Here is an 18964-nt window from a genome sequence, read left to right as displayed (position 1 = left end):
ATGCTTGCCTATTTCTAATGGTCTCGTTCTTTCTGTCCCCCCGCCACCCAAACGTGTACACAGGGAATAATTAATTGTAGCAGGAATGAAAAGGATCATTTTCAACCGGTCATGTACTAACCAAACACCTAGAACAATGCAGAAAGAATTGCAAGAAAATTATCAAAATTAAGCAGCAGAATGAGAAGTTAATATCAGCTTTTTCACAAGAGGCACTGTAATTATATAAAGCTCATCAAGTGTAAGAAAAAAAAGATATTGAAGAAGAAAGAGAAAATAGAAGTCTAAAAGACCATTATCCAAACCTTTATCATTCCAGGTTTGGATGAAGATATGGACTTTGCCCAATATTCTCATGAGGCTGAGAACATGATGGTGTGTTACAGGTCAGTAGAGAGTGAGAGTTGCTGTGGCAACATGCACTGTTACATTCATGTTGCTCTCTGGAGCAATGGATAGTGATGGTAGAAGTTCCAATTTTCTTTCTTATCACAGGACTCTTTTACACCCTTACCAGCTTCCATTAATGTGTGTTGGAAGGATTTGCAAATTGATACTCAACCTGTTTGGATGCATTACAAGCACACCTTCCCAGGCATCAAGTCCTCCAGTGGGACAGAAACTTGGAGGTTCTGGCTCAGGGAAGGGATGCATTGACAATGCCACAAAAGCTACCCTGAAACATGCACTATGAGCGTAAGGTTTTTTTTCCCCCTCTATTTCCTCTGATACTTAACATAAGAGCCAATGATGTTGGCGGTCGTATAAAAGCATGGATAAAGGATTGGGTAACTTTAAAAGACAGCGAGTTGGGATGGGAGCGTGCATTTTCAGGATGACAACCTGTAACTAGTGGAATACCACAGGGATCAATGGTGGAGCCACAGTAATATACACACGCACGTTAATGACATGGATAAAGAATGTAGTGCACTATTGCCTAGTTTGTGGATGACACAAAAGTAGGTGGGAAGGCAAATGGCAAGGATGACAGAGTCTAAAGAGTGTTATGGACAGGTTAAATAGGTGGGTAAATAGTTTGCAAATGGAATCTAATGTGGGGACATGTAAAATTATGGACTTTGGCAGGAAGAATAGAGGAACTGAATATTTTTTAAATAGCAAAAGATTGCAGAAGGCTACAGCACAAACGGATTTTGGAGTTCTTGTGCATAAAACTCAAAAAGCTAATAGGCAATAGCGAAGGCATTTGGAATGTTGGCCTTTACTTCAAAGGGCATGTAACATAAAAATAGGGAAATAGGATAAACTATACAAGACACCAATCAGAACCACAGCTGGAATGGTGTCAGGTTTTGAGTCCTTTACCTAAAGAAAGATATGCTGGAACTGGATTCAGTCCAGACAAGGTTCACTAGGCTGATCCTGAGTATGGAGGGATGAGGAGAGGTTGAGTAGGCTGGGATTGTATTCATTGGAGTTTAGAAGAAAGATTGATACTTCCACAAAGGGAAACAAGTACCGGAGGGCATAATCTTCCAGCCTTGCTTATAGTTTTAAGACGAAGACGAGGAGGAAGTTCTCTCAGTGGGTAGTGAATCTGTAGAATACTTTACCACCTAGGGCTATAGGAGACAGGTTGTTAAGTATATTAAAGGCTGAGATAGATTTTTAATTAGTAATGGAATTGAGTGTTATGTGCAAAAGGCAGGAAAGTTGAGTTATTGATTATCAGATCAGCCATGATTTCATTGAATGGCAGAGCAGACTCAGTGGGCTCCTCTTCTATCTTATGGTCTTATATTGGGGAAAAAGTTATGATTGAATTGTCCTGCTTTGCAGGTCAGAATACTTTAATGCTCACACCAAAGAATAAATAAAATGGGGGTTTTGTCTGAAATGTTGGTGTGTCTTTTACTTGCCTGACACAAGGCTGGGAACCATTACTTTTCCCTCAAAATGAGTTCAAACAAACTAAAATCCTGTCTTCCCCAACAGAATCATGTTACACACTGATGGGTAGCAGCATGGATAATATAATCAATCAATTAATGGTTGTTGAAGATTCTGTCAGATTTTCAATTCCAAAGGATGCAAGTTTTTCGATTTTTAGGACCCTTTGAATTTTTAATTATGAAGCGTACCTGCTGAGCTGTCATTTAAACTAACAAGTTTAGAAACTAAGGGAAAATGGAGTGTTTTCATTGGTGATCTTTGAAAATTGATCTCATGCATTATAAAAAGTGAAAGATGACTAGGTCTTTATCATTTCTTTACAAGAAATTGTACTTGCTTCCTTGGGGGAAAAAAAAATCAAACCCATGACTACCCAGAGACCTAGATCTCTGCAAACTTTGTAATAGGTGACATATTATAGCTGTAATAACATTAAATATTTAATATAGTATTAATGCATAAGGATTTAAAGAATGGTAAAAGGCAGTTTGGAGAATTACAAAGTTTTCGGAGGATGACGAGTTTTAAAATCATTTTGGACTTTTCAAATCTATTTGCTTTAAATTTATATACATCTAGTGTCAGAAACTCAAGTTAAGCAGACTGAGTCCATCTCACAAGGGCTTTTTTAAAAGTTTGAATACTCAAAATCCCTTTTTTTCTGCAAAGTCATGAAAAATTTAAGATTAGATTTTTTAGTTCTCCTTAAATATTTACTCGTGAGATCGCTGAGCAAAAGTGTTGAATGTAAAGACATTGTATTTGACTTTTCTATGTTTTAGAAATCAAGTACTTAAAATCTTGTTTAAGGTTTAAAATTTGCATGTTTCCACAGATATTTGAAAAAGATAATCAAATGTCACACTGTGATAAGGTGTAAGACTTAGCCTGCAAATACTCAGTTTTAATCCAGTCAGTCTCCTTCCACAGTTCTGACAAGGTAGGAGGCCAAGCTCCAAAAGCAACTAGCCAGCACTCTGTTTTTTCTGTCAATCAACTCAGTCTGGAAATTTGCTTGTTTGAAAAGAAATTAAACCAGGGACGTACAGTTATGCAAGTATGCCAAGAATACTATTACCTCTCAGAATTGACAGTACAAACTGCACAAAGCATTGGGAGGGGAAACCTGATTATGACATGTATTATATTTTAATGTGATCCAGGGAGGGTTTAAAAAGTAAATAACTGTATTGATAGTGCCTTCCCAGTTGATCCAAGCTTTTAATCTTGGTTCAAGAGGTAATGATTTTTAGTTTATTGCACGGTATGTTTCCAGCAGGATTTAAGACCAAGATGAAATGGTAATTCTTATGCAGACCTGTAATTTAATTAGACACAAGGAAACTATTAAGCATTTGAGGTGTAAACAGAAATGTTACACCATCTATAGGGATCTACAATTAACATGCCAAATGGTCATGTGGGATAATTGGGAATTTTTTGATAACAGATAGAAAGGATTAGGAAAAATGACATACAAGAGCACTTAGGAGGATCATAAATCACTTGGGATATTGGGGACAACCCAGCAAAGAGTACTGAACAGGAATAGATGCACAATCTTGTGCAGGTCAGGAAGGGGTAGTTATAAGAAGAAAAGTTTGCATATATTAAGAGTAGTCATGACCACCAGGCGCCTCAAAGTGTTTTGCAGCCAATTAAGTTATTTTTGTAGTTGTTGAATTTTTGTGAAGCTGAATTATCAGTAGTTAATTAATGGCTTTCTCTTGGAAGGTATTTTATAACCTGGCAACCAGCTGTTTACGTTGGGGCCATGCATGGAATGGTTATAACAGAAGACCTTTCTACACTTACCCCATCTTTCCATTCTCTCCCTCTCTATCCTATCTTTTGATGGTTTGTATCTGATGTGGATACCAGTTTGTGCATCCACGAGTGTGGTGTGCTTCACGTGGTATATAAATGCAGAATACATAAAGACAAGTAAATTGAAAGCAATATGAGTGACTATCTCATGTAAATTAGGTATGTTAACTATTCTTTGATCTTAATCTCAAACACTTTTCACACAAAATTTTAATTACATTAACAACACCGCTATATGAAATAATTAAGCTGATTCCGGAGTTTATATTACGTCATGACTGATTTATACCTTCCAGTCAAAGCACTGACAAATGAATAAATTAATTTTAATGAAACAATCACAATAGAGTTGGCATATACTGGTATTGATCTGATAGATTGAAGTGGAAATGGGAAAGACACAGATTTTGAAATATGATATTTGATTGGGTTAACGTTGAAATTAGAAAATTGAAAGCTAAAGGCAAAAATACTAATTTGGAGTAAATCGTAAGTGTAAAAGGAATGCTGGAGGATCTTTTAAATCCATTGGATGATTTTTAATATAGTATTTTAGGGAAGGGGAGCATAGTTTTTGTTACTTCCTGTATTATATATTATGATCTTCTTTTTCTGCCCCACAATGTGTAATTTTAAGTAAAACTGAAGAATATAAGAGCAAATGGCTTGAGATGGGATTGCGATCTGAACAAGGTGAGATCTGGATCATGGGATATTATTTCCCAAAATCCTGCAAAAGAAAGAACTGTTTGAGTTTAAGATTGAAGAATATTTAACTTATATGCTTTACATGAGGTATTCACAAGTATTGCTTTCAATTTACTAGTTCTATTGTTGAAATAGGAGAATTACTAACACCTGCAAATAAAGCTGGCATGTGATACTATAAAATATCAACAAGTCATAGGCTAGTACATCACAGGGACCAGTGTTGGCTCTTCAAACTGATTTAATGAGTTCCACTTTTTTCCCATATCCCTGAATTGTCTTTCTCCTTCAAGTGTTTGTATAATTCCTTTTCGAAGGCAACTGTTGAATCTGTGTCCAACATCCTGTCGTACAATACATTCCTCAACATTCATTGCATAGGAACGATTTTCACTATTGTTGTCGCTGGTTCTTTTGCAAGTCACCTTAAATCTGTGCCCTCCAATTATTTAACCTTTAGCCATTGGAAAGTTTCTCTTTATCTTGTACCATTTAAGTATTCATTCTTCAGAACAGTTCTGTTAAATTTCCTCACAGCTGCTTCTGTTATTAAGAGAATAACCACTGTCTCTCCATTCTATCTATGTAACTAATCCCTTGTACCTGGAGGCATTTTGGTATATTTTTCTATACCTTCTCCAAATCCTTCACATGCTTCTGAAAGTGGTGCATTGGACTCCAGCTGGGGTGTAAACATTTTTCCTAGGCTAAAATGAATCTGTCAGCAGGTCTTGTGCTGCAGTGGTTAGTGCATTACTTCTGAACCAGAACCTCCACGTTTGATCCCATCCAAGAGTTGATGGCCAAGGAATGTGTTCATGAGGTAGCCAAACAGGTTTCCAACATCCTTTCAACATTTGCCAATGGCCGATGGTAACAGCAAGATAGATTCCTGATGATGATTTCCATGTCGGTGGACAGAACATTGGAGCCTCCACCATCACGATTCATAGCTCCAGATCACAACATCTGTGTAAAAGTGTACGTTGTCAACAACTCTGACTCCCTGAGTGAACTGTAACATTCTGTCACCATATAAAACTGTTAGCTTGGAACATCCTGTGAAATAGCCTTGGACAGTCTGCATATTCTCAGTTACATCTAAATGTTTATTTTCTGTACATTTGAGCTAATAGTTTGTGTTCTGGCATAAGATTATGTTGTGGACTGTTTTGAATCTTTGATGTGTTGAGCCAATAAAACTCAAACCAAGAAGATCATGAGGAAAGCTACGCACAAAACCAAGACCACAGTAAAGTGAGAATGAGATTGGGAGATGAGTCATACAGACATTTGGAATTTTGAGTTCACCGAGCCATAATGCGATTACTTTCAGTGCAAAATATCCTTCAAGTCATCAGTGTTGGTTGTATGCAACGATTTAACACATTTTAATGTGCCTAGATTTTTGCAGTTGATGAATTTTAATGAAGTTTGTTTATCAATAGTTGGTTAATGGTTTTCTCTTGTAATATATTTTATAACTTGGCTGGCAACTGCACTTTGAAGCCATGCATGGAGTGATTATAATAGAAGGCCTCTTGACACCTCTCCTTCCGTGTGCCGAGATTTTTAAAGATGGCAAAATATATTGACGGAGGAATTAGCAAAGCATTGAGGCTTTGGCTTCATAAAAGAAGTTGTGCTGAATCTTTGTGAGGCTCTAGTTGGATCACAGCTGAATACAGTTCTGATCTCCACACTTTAGAAGGTATATAAAGGTCTTAGAGAGGATAAAGAAGAGATCTGCAGAATGTTTCCAGGGTTGAAGGATTTTAGTTACAATGTTAGATTGAAGAATTTCAGTTTGACAAAGTAGTTTGAGAGACATTTGATAGAGATATACAAGATCATGACAGGTTGGATAAAGTCAAAGAAGAGCTGTTTCCATTATCTGATGGCACATGGATCAGGGGTTACAGATTTATAGCTTTGGGCAAGAGATGCAGGAGTGATAAGAAGTCTTTTATGCACTGAATGGTAATAACCTAAAATCACTGCTTTGGAATGTGGTGAAGCAGGGACAATGAATTAGTTGAGAAGACAGGTTAAATGGGCATTTAACAGAAACAAACTTACAGGATAGTGAAAATAGAGTTGGGTGTGGCACTGACTGGATTGCTGTATAGAGAGCTAGAATGGACTTGGTGGGCTGAATGGTCTCGTCCATCTGCAATGACTCGACAAAATTCACATTTACAGGAATATAGAAACTTAGAAAAACTAAAGACCATCTAATTGTTTTTAAGTACCTGGTGGTTGAGTGTTTCAATGATAATGAATTTGTCAATTAAACATGACAACTTAATCAGTATCAATAAGTGTACAAAAGACACAGACATGAGGTGAGGGTCCAAACATACTGCACTTACTACAGACCATCTCACAAATTACTCTCATGCCGCAACCCAAAATTATATTTTCTGAAAGATACATGATCTATTTTGTAATTAAAATACTCAATAATAACTGCTTCAAATGGCCACCAAGAAAGTCTATTCCATAAAGTGACCTGATGATCACTGGAGTATTTTCTCTGCAGTTTTGAATTCAATCTTGTTCAAGCACAGGCCCTTTCCTCAGTCTCTACTCTTTTAACCAAGTTGAAACAGCTCTAATAATATGCGGTCACTTTATCTATTTTATGAAAACAAAGTTCTATCTCCTCGTAACCTTTTTTCCAGTGAGAACATGTCCTAAAAACATCTCTCCCAACATAGTTCTCAGCACAATGGCTATCCATCTGCTGCCGTCTGATCTGAGCAAGCAATCTCTCCTCAAACCAATCCAATTAAGGAGATTCTGGAAGACATGGAGACAATTTGAAACAAAATCTGTGAAGAAATCACTGCAGCTGTACAATTTCTGTCTCTGGAACCTGTTGCTTCCTGCAGAAGCTGCTGGTGTTTTAAATTCTCTGTTCTCTGCTCCCTGCATCCCCTCGGTAACGTACATTGGTGTTGCACACCTGACACTCCATAAATTCCAACAGGTTTAATAGTCAGAATTCACCAGGGAGCAGAAACAGTCCCTCAGTCTTATGCAGTTGTTACTTACATCAGTTTAAGGACAGGATCTGCTTTGACGGAGGCATTTCAGGGGTTGAAGGGAGCTCATCTTATGTTTGCACTGGTTGCTAGGGTATATTGACAACATGTATGTATTATATTCTCCCTTCTCACAGCCTTCTCATACAACCTGCTTGCCACAGTCCAGTTATGTGTAGGAAAGATAAAAGCTATTGTACTCACCACATAGAATCCCCAACCACTGACTCCATACTTCTCCCTGGCCACTGTCTGATTGTTTGCAGCTTTGCATCCTATTTGATCCTGAGCTGAGCTTTGAACCAAATACACCCCTTTGCCAAGGGTGTTTGATGGTACTATCTGGATAGATCTCTACTTAACTTGCCCTGTACTTCCACCTCCGTAACACATTCGTCTCCACTCCAGTTCATATGCTGCTGAAACGATCTTTCATTGTTTATGTTGCCTCCAGATTCAATTGTTTCAATGTTGCCTTGACTAATTGCTCATCCAGAAATCTGTTGCCTCCATCCTAATTTCAAAGTGTATCCTAATAACAAAGTGTAGTTCAGCTAACTGCTTTGTGGATTGAGCTGGTTTCTTAGTAAAGCCTCATTCATTCCTTTGCAGCCTTAAAGTATTTTCTAGGTTCTTTACTTAACACAGCATTCAGGATTATTTAGCTGAAGAGCCTTTTAAAAAATATCAAAAATAAGAACGATTGGAAGCTACAAGATGAAAAGGCATTTCTAAAGCAAACACTTGAAAAATTGCCAAGTCTTTATGATAGAATGGACTGTTTGCATATATAATACATAAATTCCATGTACTTATTCATTTTCCAATAAAACTAAATAGATTGAAATTTGAAACTTTGTTTTTGAGCCTTTTAAATGATCATATTGTCAGTAAACTTATCTTTGAAACAAACTTTAGATGTATGGAATTAAAGAAATTTTTCAGCTATGGATTCTTGTGGTCTCTAATAGCATATTCTGTTCTAGTATATCCTAGCTATGTTAGAAGCAATGATGATAACAACCATAGAATCTATTCCTCCAACCAAAGGCATTATCCATAGCCATGACGCAGTTTTATCACTCATTCAGGTTTATATTTTTTGATATTTTTGCAAAATAATGAATTGAAAGTGCAAAGTGTAGCATAATGATTAGCCTTTTAGCCATACGATAAAAACATTGTTCTTTTCTTCATATTAATGCATTTCATTTGAATTAAGTAGAAAACAAATCAGATGTTATAAAGTTCCATGCAGCTTCAGAGCTGAAGGCTACATGCCTGTGACCTAACTGGTGCAGTGAGCCTATTACTAATTAAAGTAGCTATTACTGTGGTCAATGGTTTGTTATTGATGCTATCTCTCTTCCTATGCAAACCAGCAGGCTAAGGTGTAGATTGATTTTATGCTTCTTCCTGTGGGTTAGGGTGTGGTTATTTTAGTTGGAACCACCTTTGATTTGTAGTTCCTGGAAATTTATCAGCTGCTGGAGTACCTGTTTCCTCACTATTATAGTGGTCTTTTGCTGCGGTGTGTAACTGTTCTGAGGGTACTGTATATGTTGGTTGCCAGGAATGATAAAAATTACTAGGTTATGATTGTTGCTAGGGTGATTGCTGGTTTTGGGGAATGATGGTTGCTATAGTGGGTACTAGTTGGACAATGGTTGTTCGAGGTAGACTGCTAATTGACAGGGCGATTACTTGTTTTGAGGGGGATTGATGATTGCTTTGATGAGTGCTGGTTGCTAGGTGTATGATGTTTGCTAAGCTGAATGCTGGTTGTTAAGATGGATTGTGGTTGTTAGGATGATTGATGATTGCTAGGATGAATGCTGTTTCCTGAAGGAATGCTTAAAGGTTGCTAGGGGGAAGTGCTGGTTCCTGAAGGGATGATTGAAGGTTGCAATCGTGAATGCTGGTTAATAGCAGAATTCTGGTTGCTTGGAAAAATTATGGTTTCTTGGGGACATGATGGTTGCATGAGATCTGTTTGTCAAGGTGTGTTAGTTTCTGGGATAATTATGATCCACAGGGTGAGAGTGTTGTTGCTAGGGTGTGTGGGCTTGTTCCTGGTGTATGGTGGTTGCTAGGATGATTGCAGGTTGTTATAGTGCTTGCTGGTTGCTAAGGGAATGATAGTTGCTAGGGTGAGTGCTCTTTGCTGGGGATAATAATGGCTGCTATATTGAGTGCAGGTTGCCAGGATGAGGGCTCGTTGCTAGGGGAATGATATTGGTAGAGTCAGTGCTGGTTGCTAGGGGAGATGATCACAGCTAAATGGAGTGCTGGATCTTTTGGATCAGTGCTGGTTGATGGGGTGAATGATGGTTGCTAGGGTGCGCTGGTTGCCGGGCGGGTTATGCTCGCTCGGGTGAGTGGTGGTTACTACGGAGAATGATGGTTGCTAGGCTGATTGCTAAGGAGGATCCTGGTTGCTAGGGGAATGATGGTTGCTGGGGTGTTGATGGTTGCTAAGGGAGATCTTGGTTGTTCGGGTTGCCATGCAGGGCTCTATGTGCGTGTGTGTGTGTGTGAGAGAGAGAAAGAATGGTAGGGGGAGGGCGTTTGGTGTGTGGTTTGGTGGTGGGGGCAGGCTTTCCGGAAGTGACTCCATCATCCCCACTGCACCCCCTCCCCGCCCCACCACCCCCTGTTTCCGGTTCCGGTCCCGCATCCCCAGTGTCGGAAGATGTGGGGAAGATGGCGGAGCTGCAGATGTTGCTGGAGGAGGAGATCCCCGCGGGCCGCCGAGCGCTGTTGGACAGTTACCACAACCTGGACCGGGTGGCCGAGTATTGCGAGAGCAACTACATCCAGGTGAGAGACCGGACTGGGGAGGTGAGGGATAACGGGTCCATCTCTGATCGGCGGTCCGGAGGGGAGGTGGTTTGGGGGGGTCCCGGGCTGGTGGCTCGGCTCACCCTCACCCACCCCTCTCCCTGGCTAGGCCGAGCCGGAGCCCCCCTCTCGCCCCTACTCCCAGGTGAATGTCGTGGAGACCGGCTCTCGTATTGCCTTCACCTCTCCGCCCGCTTCTCCCTTCGGTGTCGTGGGGGGAAAGAGAATGGATCGGAGTTGTCCGTTTCCCCATTCTCTCTCTCCCCCGGCTGGGAACAGAGGGGCTTTCAGCCTCCCTGACTTTCGACCTGTTGTACCTTCCGTAACCAAAGGGTCTCCCGAAGCTACATTTGTCTTCAGCTTTCAATCACGGCCCCTTAACTCCGTCTTTTCTTCAGAATTCAGTATCTGGTACACATTCTCTGGCACTTATTTTGTCTGGTATTTTTTTTTTCCCCGACTGCGGTGAGATTCTGAATCGTGTGTTCTTAACTCCATGATTCTGAGCTTGATGGAAAATCTGGCAGGCATTCTTGGCTGTTTTATTTTTAAGAATGCTGCTCTTGTGATTACGAGGGTAATTGTCCTAGTTGGCTGGGATCTGCTCTGGTCTGGCTAATAAAATCCTAATTTCCATTTTTCCATTTGTTGGAATAATTCGAGGTCGGATCTTTTGCTTTTTTTCTCCTCTCCTCACTGTTCGTCTCTTCTCTTTCCTCCCCCCCCCCCCCCCCCGCAAAAAAAATTCCCACGCGTACATATTCCCGAGTAAAGAATTTTGTAAAGACTAATGAACGATGGATTTGCTCTGAAATATCCATTGCCTCTGTGTGGGAGGCTTTATGCCAACTACTTTCAAATACAGTGACATGACTGGATGTCATTATCGTGCGGGTGAAGCCAGTGGGCATCTATGGGTGACAGCAAATGCCATAGCTTGTTCTGCAGAGTGCCATTCAAACAAGAACAGGAGAATGGAATCAAATACTAAGCAGCCAGTGCCAAGTTTGCATTGCACGAAGCAACCATGAAGGAGCTGTATGGTTTTGAGTTTGGGAGAAGGACTGTGTGGGGGAATGACTTAATTACAGCTGAGGGTAAGGGCACTTCGAGGAAATGTTGATTATGGCCTTGAACTGAGAGAGAAGAAACAATATTGAAAATGGGATTAGAATATTTTAATAGATAATGATCAGCAAGTCACAGTGATTGTCTCCCTGTTGAATGTTTTCAGAAGTTTAAATGAATACCAACTTTAGGAAAAAAATTGCATTTATCTTTTATAGTCTGAGTGGATAATATGGCTGGTTCAGAAATTGAATCTGCCTTTAAATGATGCCTGTTAAGTTAATTTTGGTTAGTTTGCTTGTGCATATTGTATGAAACAGTTTTATACAGTTTTTTATCTCTCCTCTGAAGGTGTGTCTCCTTACTAGGTCACAGGCGGGGAAATGGGATTGAAGTGCAGATTAGCCATGATCTAGTTTGGGGCAAGATGAGCACCTCCTGTTTTGATACTAGACGAAACATGTCAACAGCAACAGTATTCTTTATTTAACACCTTTTTAGTTTCATAAAATGCCGTAGGTGTTTCACAAGTGTTGTGAAACAAAGTTGGATACTGTACCACTTGAGATGAAAAGCAAATGACTAACTGGTCAAAGCATTAGGTTTAAGGAGTGACTTAAAGGAGGAGAGCAACATAGAGATGTGGAGAACTTAGGGAAATTTCAGAACTTAGAGTCCAAACGTTTGAAGGCACAGTTGCCAGTTGTAAAATTATTCAAAATTTTCTGATGAGACAAAACTAGGTAGGTTTGAGAGTTGTGAAGCAGATGCAAGGATGCTTCAAGGTAATGTTGACAAGTTGGGTGAGTGGGCAAACACATGGCAGATGCAGTGCAGTGCGGCTAAATGTGAAGTTATACACTTCAGTGTGAGAAAAGGCAGAGTATTATATGTCATAGAATCCCTACAGTACAGATAGAGGCCATTTGGTCCATCAAGTCTGCACAGAACATCTGAAGAGCATCCCATCCAGACCTGCCATCTGCCCCACTCTGTCACCATAACTCTGCATTTACCATGACTAATCCACATAGCCTATATAACCCTGGACACAACGAGACAATTTAGCATGGCCTGTCCATCTATCCTGCACATCTTTGGACTGTGGAAGGAAACCGGAGCACTTGGTGAAAGCACACACAAATACAGGGGGAACATGCAAACTCCACACAGTCATCCACGGCTGGAATCAACCCGGGTTCCTGGCACTGAAGCAGCATGCTAACCACTGTGCCACCATGCTGCCCCTAAAGGTGATGTACTAGGAAATGTGGATGCGTGAAAGGATCCGAGTGTCCTTGTACACCAGTCAGTTAAATTAGGTAGGCACATACAGCAAGCAATTAGGAAGCCAAATGATATATTGGGCTTCATTGCAAGAGAATTTGAGTTCAGATTAGAGATATTTTACTGCAGTTATACAGGGTCTTGTTGAGATCATATCTGGATATTGCATGCAATTTTTGTCTCCCTTTCTAAGGATATGCTTACCATAAAGGGAATGCAGTGGAGGCACACTCGGCTAATAGCGGGAATGATAGGACTATCCTATAAGGAGAGATTAGTTTGACTGCTCCTATATTCACTGGAATTTAGAAGGATGAGGGGAATTCTGATTGAAACGTATAAAATCCTGATAAGAATGGACAGACTTGGTGCAGGGAGAATGTCTTCCTTGGTTAGGGATTTTATAACCAGAAACACCATTTAGGACTGAGATGGAAAAAAAAAAATTCTTCATTCAAGGGCAGTGAACCTGCGGAATTCTCTATCACAGAAGGCTGTGGAGGCCACTGAATAATTGAATAAAATGACATATTGAAAATATATATTGAAAGCATCAAGGGTTATGGGGAGAAACTGGGAATATGGCATTGAGATAGAGGATCTGTCACAATTGTATTGAATGGTGGAGCAGCATCAAAGGGCTGAATGGTCTACTCCACCTTCTGGTTTCTGTGTTTCTATTTGGGATGTTTGAGGTCAGAATTTGATGAGCAGAGATATCTCAGCTTTGTGGAGCTAGAGGAGTTTACAGAAATGGGGAGGGGTGAGACTGTGGACAGTTTGAAAACAGTGAAGGGTATGGTGTTATAGAAATGAAGTATGTGGTCTTAGTGATGCGAATGCATGGTGAGAAACTTGGGGTCATCAATGTTTTGAGCTTTCCGATTTAGTTTTAGACACTAGTGTTGTAGAACAGAGACCTAGGGGTTCAGGCACGTAATCTAGTTTGTGTTGCATGTAGACAGGGTGGTTAAGAAGGCATTAGCACACTTGCCTTCATTGCTCAGACTTTTGAGTACAGTAGTTGTGTGGGCATGTTGAAGTTGTACAGGATGTTGGTGAGGTCTCTTCTGGAGTATTGTGTCCAATTCTGGTCACCCTATTATAGGAACGGCATTGTTAAATTGGAGAGGGTTCAGAAGAGATTTACCAGGATATTGCTGGGAATGGAAGGTTTGAGTTACGGGGAGAGGCTGGATAAGGTGAATGGCAGGTGTCTTTTCCCTAGGGTGGGGATTTCAAGACTAGGGGGCACATTTTTAAAGTGAGCAGAGAAAGATTTATAAAGGACACGGGGGCAATTTGTTTTTTGATACAGTGGTTCGCATGTGGAGTGAACTTCCAGAGGAAGTAGTGGATGTGGCTACATATATGTTTAAAAGACATTTGGATAAGTACATGGTTAAGAAAGGTTTGGAGGGATATGGGCCAAGTGCAGGTAGGTGGGACTAGTTTAGTTTGGGATTATGGTTGGCGTGGACTGAAGGGTCTCTTTCTGTGCTGTATGACTCTGACTAGAAAAAGGAATGGAGTTTGTTAAGACTGGCTTTGATCTTCCCACTGTTTTGTTTGAGAAAATTTCTGCTCATCCAGTATTGAGTGCTGGATGAGCTGTCTGATAATTTAGGAACAGTGAAGATGTCCTGACAGAGATGTGGTGGTGAGGTAGAGCTGCTTGTTGTCAGTGTACTTGTGAAAACTGATGCTGTGTATTCAAATGATTTTACAGAGGGGAACGCATGTAGGATGAGGTAGGGAACCAAGGATAGATCCTTGGGCATACTTCCTTGTGGAAGCAGAAAGAGGAGCCATTGCAAATGATCCTGTGGTTGTGATCAGATTTATATGAATGGAACTGGTGAAAGTAGATCCATCTGGCTGGACGACGAAGGTTTTGTGGGTGGATAGTGTGTCAAATCATGCAAAAGGCCGCAGACAAGTTGAAAAGGAATAGAAGGAATGGTTTAACTTTGTTACAGTTGCAGAGGATATAATTCAGAGCCAAACTTGAACCTTTCCAAATGTACACATGGCTTGCTGGATAGTGATGAATTGAAATTATGAGATTTCACTTTATTCTTCACTTTCGTAATCCAAGAGTAGTGCACCACTGCTCCTAACTCTTCTACTCCTGCTGCAAGCCAACTAAGAGATGCAGAATCGGACCTGGTATGCTTTAGTTATATTTTTTATTCACTGAATACCTGGAGAATTAATATTTTGGTCCATCTTTAGTCCTTCAAAAATGGATTTACTGTTTGAATTTATGGTTTTTATTCTGCTTCACTTAATGTAACAATCTGACTGCAGTTATTATTGGGGATGGAGTGCACATTCCCAGTTGCAAGAAGATCCTGAAAGTCATTATCTGAACCTGTAACTCAATAAAACTTCAAAGTGACAGAATACATCTTTTTCTGTGTCACTGTGATTATTTATTTTACAGTAGTGACTTTGGGAAACCGTGGGATGGTAATGCTTGATGTTTGAAACTTGGAATTAAATTAATTTGAATTTAAGAGAAATATGTATAAAGGATGTGCATGTATACTATGTAACCACTGACTCAGTTTAATGTCCACTCTATCAGTTTGACCAGATAGGACCAAATACATCACTCACTATTTAATTCAGACCTACTGTAAGTCATAAATCAATTTCAACCTAATCCAAATGCAAACTGCTAAATTTCATACCTTATTTTTTAAGCTTTCCCCCCCTTCCTCTCACTATATCACTGCCGTGCAGCATGGTGAGCCAAAACTTGAGATGTTCAGTCCAGCAGCCTTGAGAAATGCAACATGTAACCTTTCTGTTCAATCACACCTTGAAATATTTTGATATTTTACTTTGCCTTCTAGTGTACCTTTAGACTTTATGATCTATTAGTGATCATAGAGGGTTTAGTTATTTTTACAGACACTTTAGTTTCACAGGTACAAAATTAACTTAAAGAATGTTGAAACTGGGAAATGTAGTGTCCCATTCAATATGTACAGGACAAATACAACATGGGTTAGGCATTGCTATGCAGGTACACACCTGATGTGGATACTGTTCCATGTAAATTGTTACAATCTTTGTTAGGGGCTGTTACTGCTTTAGAGAGAAATTCAAATAATTCATTTTTAACAAAAGCGAACCAAGTTAGGCCGTGTTGTTAAACATACTAGACAAAACAAAATAAACACCATTAAATTAATGTGGTTTGTAACTATGTATTTATACACTCGGCCTTACTTACCCTGTCAAGAATTTGCTTACACTTTGATATATTTATCATCCAAAACTGCCATAGCCCTCCATGAACTACTTTAATTTATCTCATATCTAGCTATTCTCAAATGTAGAACTTTCATTTATCATCACTTAAACTCTGAATACTTCAGTCTCTGATTATGATTGTCTCTTTATTTCTTCCAAGCTGATCTGTGGCTGCATTCTTTGTCATGAGACTCTAGAGGTCAAATGTAGATTTTTCAACTAGCTTCTAACTCTGTAATGTTCCAGTCTTTTTTCCCCTGAAGTCCAAATTGAGATTAAACCTGACCTGTATTCCATGTGGTGAATCAAGAATTAGCTTATTCTTTACATATGTAGCATTGGTGCAACTCACTGCTTTGGCTATCTTCTGTCCTCACAAATTCCAAGCTCTGACTAAACAATTTGCAGCAGAAAACCAAATAAATTGGAAACACAACCCCAGGAAGCTCAGCTTGATGTGGCACATTCTGGGATGTCATCAAATGAATTTTCAGGTTGATTATCCTTCATTTACAATTTCTTTGATCTCTAGAAATTAATTTTACACTTCAGGATTTACTGAATGCTTTTAACTCCTAAAAATATAAATATCTCCCTGGACTGCCGTAATTCAAGGATTGCAAGTATCACCTCTATACCAAAAGACCTTCTGATAGTTTTTTTTTGGGGGTGGTGGTGGGAAGCGTGTGGTTTGCATTTTTCCTTTTGTTTTATTATTTTATCTTTCTAGCTGTTAACTGGAGTCAACATAGCACCCCCCCCGCCAACCTTTTAAGTATAGTAAATTCCAAGCGTGTTTGAATGTATTTATTGAGATTATTCAGTATCTTAATCAGAAATCATGATTATTTTTAGTGAAATATTTATTTGCTAAAACAATTTGTGTTCTAAAATATTTAAATTACACATTGTTCCTGACCAAGTAAATCTCACTCTGCGCTGCCCTAACATTGAGTTAACAGCTGCTATCGATCGCATGAAATGAGATTCTTTTGTTGTGAGTGCCCTAGAAAACAAAATTTAGCAACTTCAGTGGGGAGGGTAACCAGAATGATTTATTGGAGAGAATAAGAGATTGGAGAAAATTCCAGAAAGGGGAGAGTTCACCGAGGAGGGGGGAAAGATCATGTTGTTCAGACATGTTAATACATACCTACATGGCAGGTGGGATTTAAACTTGTCACTGCTACTGCGCCACTAAACATACTTGACAGTGGGGAATGCAGACTAAGTTGGAGTTCATTTAGGTAAATGCATGGAGTGTGATGAATAGACAAATGTATTCTCTGGGGCTCAGGAGATATGAGGTTATGTAATTGGAGCTTGGATGTTTTGGGGAAAAAACATTTCTTTACAAAAAAAGTAGCAAAAATATTAAACTGTTTCCCCCCACACTCTGGCCTCTAATTTAAGAAAAAGTAGAAAAGGACCTAGTGTATCCTGTGATCCATCAAATAGAGGAAAGACGATGCAGTAAACCTGCAAGAAATTTGTGGAATGTATAAAAGCAATTGTGTGGTAATAATGAGAGCTTCAATTTTTCTCTATAGGAAAACAGTGTAAAGATGGGGAGCAACATTAAATTCCTAAAAAGCATGATTAGTATGCTTCTAGAACAATGAATAAGGAAGTTGTGAAGGATATGACTCTGGGGACTTAAGTGGGAAAGTAGAGAATGTTTCAGTACAAGAACATCTGAGAAATGATAATCATTGGGTTGAAAGTTTTCGAAAGGGTTTTGGAGTGGTCAGTGGTGAAGACACTCCAGAGATTTAATTAATTTTAAAATAAATGTGGTGCCAGTAGTTTGGAATCAAAAGATTGGCAGGGAAAACAGTAAATGAGCAAAAACAAGATAACTAGGGTACAGACTAAACATATTGCTGCCAGTGGGGAAACAAAGCATATCTACAGCTTTGAGCTTCCTCGATCTGTCATTTTGAGGTTTAAATGAAATAAGAAAAAGTGGCTTACAATATGTATCAAATTTATAATAGTAGAGAATCAAGTTGGTTATAGAAAATGAGAATAGCTTAATAGTTTTCAATATAAAATAGTGAAAGGAATAAAATCTTTCTCACCATTTAGGGAGCAAAGAGATAGCCAAATAAAAAGGGTTGGGCTAATTAGGGATTAAGAAGCTCTCTTGGAGGCAAAATCCACATCCATGTTATGCAACTGTCCAAGGTCTCGGTAGGAACACACTTGGAGTACAGCAGGCAGATTTTGGTCCTTGGCTAAACATGGAAATTTTAAGGTAATGAAAGAGAACCTTGCATCTGTCATTATCAAAAAGAGGTAATGTGCCAATAAAATGGAGGTGCTAGTAGGATGTAAATCGAGAACAGATGCTTTTAAGGTTGGCAGTTTGATAAGTAGAGAAGTTAATAGAAGAAGGATATGGAAATAGTACCAGGGAAATAAGTGGGCAATATGTAAAGATCTGTGGAAGAAAATGAGGTGTTTGAAATGTGGATGTTAAAACATTCTGAAAATCCATATAGACCATGACACATTAAGAGGTGCTTTAAAAAATGGCATCCAGAAAAGAAAACACCAGTATTTTGTTGTTTGATCAGAGCTAAAAAACTACAGAGATTTCTTCTTGTAATCAAAGTGCAGATCAACAGGAAGAAGGGTTGATGGAAGTGGAGAATGATGAATGCCAGAGTGTGCAGACAAGCTACAGTGGATGTGTGAGTATAGTGCAAAAGAGATGAGCATGGCATAGGAGGACAGCGACAGCAGAAACTCCTATTTGGAATAATTAAAAGCAACAGAGAAATTGAGGATTGTAAATGTTACACACTTGATCCAATAAAGGGAGAGGGGTATGTGAATCACCTAAGTTTTTACGTAGCTACATGTAGCAGGTATATGGTATAGCTTTTGTTGCAAAGAAACTGTGGTAAAAGAATGATATTTGTGTGCAGTGTCCATGGTTTTGCTGACACCACCCTTGGAGTACTGTGTGTAGATTTGGACCTTAAGCAAAGGAAGAAAAT

General features: G+C 39.2%; 1 protein-coding gene across 5 annotated transcripts in view; it reads left to right on the top strand.

The window, feature by feature from the left end:
* Window positions 1-10149: 10149 nt before the first annotated feature.
* Window positions 10150-18964, top strand: part of LOC109935313 (abl interactor 2) — a 138184-nt gene continuing 129369 nt past the window's right edge. For all 5 annotated transcript variants that reach the window (XM_048598793.1, XM_048598792.1, XM_048598794.1 and 2 more), the window contains exon 1: window positions 10150-10319. In XM_048598793.1, the coding sequence (XP_048454750.1) occupies window positions 10203-10319 (117 nt within the window). In that variant the 5' untranslated portion in view covers window positions 10150-10202. The remainder of the gene's footprint in view (window positions 10320-18964) is intronic.

Source organism: Rhincodon typus, chromosome 7 (assembly GCF_021869965.1).
Source record: "Rhincodon typus isolate 14 chromosome 7, sRhiTyp1.1, whole genome shotgun sequence".
NCBI classification, from domain to species: Eukaryota; Metazoa; Chordata; class Chondrichthyes; order Orectolobiformes; family Rhincodontidae; genus Rhincodon; species Rhincodon typus.
The sequence above is the reverse complement of the archived record's forward strand: the minus strand, read 5'-3'. Positions and strand labels throughout refer to the sequence as shown.